Source organism: Schistocerca cancellata, chromosome 6 (assembly GCF_023864275.1).
Source record: "Schistocerca cancellata isolate TAMUIC-IGC-003103 chromosome 6, iqSchCanc2.1, whole genome shotgun sequence".
NCBI classification, from domain to species: domain Eukaryota; kingdom Metazoa; phylum Arthropoda; class Insecta; order Orthoptera; family Acrididae; genus Schistocerca; species Schistocerca cancellata.
Genome location: NC_064631.1, coordinates 244,989,587 through 244,994,327, shown reverse-complemented (window position 1 = coordinate 244,994,327; position 4,741 = coordinate 244,989,587). Strand labels below are relative to the sequence as shown.

Here is a 4,741-nt window from a genome sequence, read left to right as displayed (position 1 = left end):
CCGGTCAACTGCTATTTGTGTATGAGAAATCGGTTGGAAACTTTCCTCATGTCAGCACGTTGTAGATGATCGGCGCCAATCTTGTGCGAGTGCTCTGAAAAGCTAATGATTTGCATATCACAGCATCTTCCTTCTGTCGGTAAAATGTCGCGTCTGTAGCCCGTGATCTTCGTGGTGCAGCAATTTTAATGGCCAGTAGTGTATGACACCACGAACTGTCTTAGTAGCTAGGTTAGTTATTTGTAAATAGTAGCAAATAAAAAAAAAGACAAAATAAATGTCACCTCAGAAAGTGTGGATCAAAATTTAACGTATTTGAGTAAAAATTTAATATTTTTTTTAGAAAAAATAAATAGTAATAATAATTGGATTTGCACATAGTAGAGTGAGGAGTACGGTGAGTGGGGTTGTGGGCTGACGACGCAGGTGAAGGACGAGGGTCATCAGGTGGCCGCAGCGGCGCGAATGTCAGCAGGTGGCTGCGCCCGGGCTGCGCGCATGCGCCGAGGGCGGCCGGGCGGGCCGCGAGGCGCGGGCACGGCCGGCCGGGCGGCAGTGAGGCGCGGGATGCGAGCCCGCGCGAGCCAGGCGCCAGCGGCAGCGGCAGCATGACGGCGGCCGGCTCGCGGCTCCCGCCGGACAGAGTCCGCGACCTGTTCGCGGGCATCTCCGAGGACGACGACGACGACGACGACGAGGACGCGATGCAGGACAAGCTCATCCCGCGGCCCAGCCGCCGGGGCCAGGCCTCGGCGGGCTTCGGCGCCTCCTCCGCGGGCTGCCGGAGCAGCAGCAGCGACAGCAGTGGCGGGGGCGGCGGCGGAGGCGGCGGCGGAGGCGGCGGGAGCACGGGAGCGCGGAGGCGGCAGCCGCCGCCCCCGCCGCCGCAGTCGCAGGCGCAGTTCCAGCACCAGCGGCGGCGGTCGTTCCACCGCGCGGCCGACCTGTCGCCGCGCTACCAGCGCGCCGGCGAGTACTCGGGCCACCACGCGCCCGCCGTGTCGCCGCCCGCGCCGCCCCCGCGCCGGCGGTCGTGCTCGATCGCGGTGGCGCGTCCGCCGCCCGAGCTGTCGCTGTCGCGGCTGCTGACGCCGACGCCGACGCCCGACTCGTCGCCGCCGCGCACGCCGCCGCCCGCGCCGCCCAGCACGCTGCACCCCAACCTGGCGCGCTTCCTGCGCACCGACTCGCCGCCGCCCATGGGCTCGCGCCACGGGCCGCCCGCGCTGTGCCCGTCGCCCGGCGCCACCACGCCCGTCTCGTCGCGGCCCGTCAGCCCGCGGCCCTGCTCCTCCGGCGGCGGCAGCCCGGCCCACTTCCAGCAGCAGCAGCACGGGGGCGGCGGCGGCGGCGGCGCCGGGCCCTACAGGGCCAGGACCTCCTCCATGCCGGCCGTCCCCAGGCACCGCGTGAGTACCCCCAACACCCTCTCCTCCTACGTCCTCTCAACCTAACCGGAGAAATTTTCGCACATCATTGTTTTTGTACCGGCTGATCAAAAAGTCAGAATAAATTTGAAACCTTAATAAGCCACGAAATAATGTAGATAGAGAGGTAAAAATTGACACACATGCTTAGTATGTCATGGGGTTTTATTAGAACAAAAAAAACACCCCATATTGCTAGACGCGTGAAAGATCTTTTGCGTGCGTCGTTTGGTGATGACCGTGTGCTCAGCCGCCTCTTTCGTCATGCTTGGCCTTCCAGGTCCACAGACCTCAGTCCGTGCGATTATTGGCATTGGGGTTACCTGAAGTCGCAAGAGTATCGTGATCGACCGACATCTCTAGGGATGCTGAAAGACAACATCCGACGCCAATGCCTCACCGTAACTCCGGACATGCTTTACAGTGCTCTTCACAACATTATTCCTCGAATACAGCTATTGTTGAGGAGTGATGGTGGACATATTGAGCATTTCCTGTAAAGAACATCATCTTTGCTTTGTCTTACTTTGTTATGCTAATTATTGCTATTCTGATCAGATGAAGCGTCAGCTGTCGGATATTTTTTGATCGTTTGTATTGTCTTGGTTTTAATAAAACCCCATGTCATTCCAAGCATGTGTGTCAATTTGTACCTCTCTATCTACATTATTCCGTGATTTATTCAGTTTTCTAATTTATACTGACTTTTTGATCACCCGGTATTATGAAGAAAACACTCCATATACTAAGATTTATTGTACACCAAAGGCAGTCAGTAACTTTGTATGCAGACGAACTTCATCACACCATGTGTTACTTTGCTGCTCATTTTGAAATGCATTTCTGTCTGGGAAATCTGTGTCGTTGTTTGAATCTTCGCGTCGTCCAATAGCGAGAGCAATCGGGTCGCCGTAGCGACGGAGGGCGGTGCAGATATCATGTCTCCCACCCATCGATGCCTGATTCGTTGATAGGACGTGAGACATTGTACACCAATTCGAGCCACCAATGTATGTGTGAAAATTCTCATATCGCAGTTCTATAAAGCTGTTGGTTAGTAGTTCATAACATATGATCCTCCACCATGTTTATGGAACAGTTTCATAACACCATCTATAAAGGCAGCCAGAAGTTGCATCTCTGGTGTCCTGAGCTCTTCACATATAGTTGTCCAAAAGTGTACCATTAGCCTCCGAGAATCCTACAAAATTCCAAAGGTAGCCCCTACGATTCTGGTGTTTTACTGGTTGCTGCTTTTACTATGGCATCCAATACTTCTTAAGTCGTGGTTCCCACGATGCATAACATCATCCATTAGTTCTATAAAGCTGTTGGTTAGTAGTCCATAACATATGATCCTACACAAGGTTTGTGGAACAGGTTGATAACACCATCCATAAAGGCACCCAGAAGTTGCATCTCTGGTGTCCAGAGCTATTGACATACAGTTGTCCAAAAGAGTACAATTAGCCTCCGGAAATCCTATAAAATTCCAGTGGTAACCCCTACAATTATGGTGTCTTACTGGTTGCCGCTTTTCCTATTGCATTAAATACTCCTTCTTCAGTCATGGTTCCCACAATGTATAACACGTTCCATTACTTTTCTTTGGAATTCATTCAAAACGAAACATTCTCTGCTTCTAATATTTGGGCTGCAAATCGTTCAGCTATCTTCAAATAAAGTGGGATGGTCTGACTGTAAATCGCTTTTTTTTTCAGTAAATCGCTTACTTTCACCTTCACAGGCTGAAATTAGTCATATAGTGTGCGATTGATAATTCTGGCAATTACACACTCTGTCCCAGAATGTACCCTGTATACGTAGTGGTGACTGTCATGATGTTATGCACAAGACACTGCTTTATGCGACGTAACAACAATCTCCAGAGGGTGGACAGTGACACACATCGTGACAGCGATAACAGTGACACTGAAGAGGATGAGATGGAGGAAGATGGGACGTAACAGCAAGTTCAACCTAGTATTTTAAGTCAAGCATAATAGGCCGAAATGTACATATCAGTCAAATAACAGTTAAGGTTAGTGAATACTAGAGGAAATGTAGTGTAAGGTGCTGAAAATGTCGCCAATAAAGTACCCAATTTGTGCTTGGATGAATACTTAACATTAATGTGTAGGTTTAGCGATAGCATTTCTCTACCACTAACTATAAACCATTCCAAGGTATTCACTGCTAGTCAAAATCTGTGATTGTATTAACAAATCTCTCCTCTACCCTATCATAATTTTAGATTTTATTTAAAACAACAAAATTTTATTTATATTTTTACGTTGAATTATGTTTTTAATTATTATTCTGTCCCAAATTTTGCACATAAAAACTACAAAAACCGTGACAAACGAAAACTGTAATACATAGAATTGTTTTAAAGTATTAGGCGTCTTTAAACGTGCGATAAATAAAGAAACGTACAGAGTAAGTTTGTGAAATCTGGTAACCATGCACTCTCCATACCTGCTGGCGACTCAAGAATGAAGTTACATACTTTCAGCGGTGATGTTGAAAGGCAAATGTTCATTTTGAGGTAAGGGGCCCTGACCGGAAACGACCAGGTCAACAGTTATAAGCCCTTTACTTTTCATGTGTTTTGGAGGGTTGTTCTATTGACAAAACATTAAACAATTGTGTAGCAAACATAGGCTCCAAAATTTACACCTTCGAGTTATGAGCATTTGTTCAGCCGAAGAGACGTCTTTCACAGTAGCATGGATGAACAAGTGTACATCTTAAGGTATACACTTTAGAGTCTTTGTTTACTGGGATTTTTTTCTTTTTGTGATCCATACTATCTTCTCCAAAAATATGGAAAGCAAAGACCTTGCAATAGAAGAGGTCCAGCGTCAGCGGTAGCCCAACGAATCTCGCTTATAACTTTCACTCGATTTTTTTCGAACAAGACTCCCTTATCTCAAATTGATACATTTACTCTTCTCCAGCACCACTGAAAGTCTGCAGTATCATCTTGCAATTACCCTGCATATCGGTAGGACGAGAGAAGTGAGTATGCGCCCTAGTTTTCTGTTTCCTCAAACGCACTTGATCGCCTTGTTTCTGTACAAAGTGGGAGGAAGCGCTTTACAGTCATTCTTTCCCACACGCCCCGAAGATGGCTGAGTGGTGTTCACCCGAAACATTAGGAGCAAGCGCTGTTCGGTTACTGCTGAATTCATGCAACTCCGTGTATTTCGTTGTGCTTAAAAATTGTCTAGTGCTACTTGGAAACAGTTGAAAGACATAACGATATACGTTTCACCGATGCAGCTACTTTCAGTGATGGACACAGGCAACAA

The 4,741-nt window shown here is 48.4% G+C and overlaps 1 protein-coding gene across 1 annotated transcript; it reads left to right on the top strand.

The window, feature by feature from the left end:
* Positions 1-608: 608 nt before the first annotated feature.
* Positions 609-1,454, top strand: LOC126088267 (serine/arginine repetitive matrix protein 1-like). Its single transcript, XM_049906398.1, has 2 exons — positions 609-773; positions 909-1,454. The coding sequence occupies exons 1-2, from the start codon at positions 609-611 to the stop codon at positions 1,452-1,454; spliced, it is 711 nt and encodes a 236-aa protein (XP_049762355.1).
* The last annotated feature ends 3,287 nt before the right edge of the window (positions 1,455-4,741 follow it).

Bases quoted from the DNA above. Each gene is read 5' to 3' on its own strand.
- LOC126088267 (XM_049906398.1), top strand. From the start codon at position 609: ATGACGGCGGCCGGCTCGCGGCTCCCGCCGGACAGAGTCCGCGACCTG. The intron at 774-908 runs GCGGGCTGCCGG...GCGCAGTTCCAG, and splicing joins CGGGCTTCGGCGCCTCCTCC to CACCAGCGGCGGCGGTCGTT.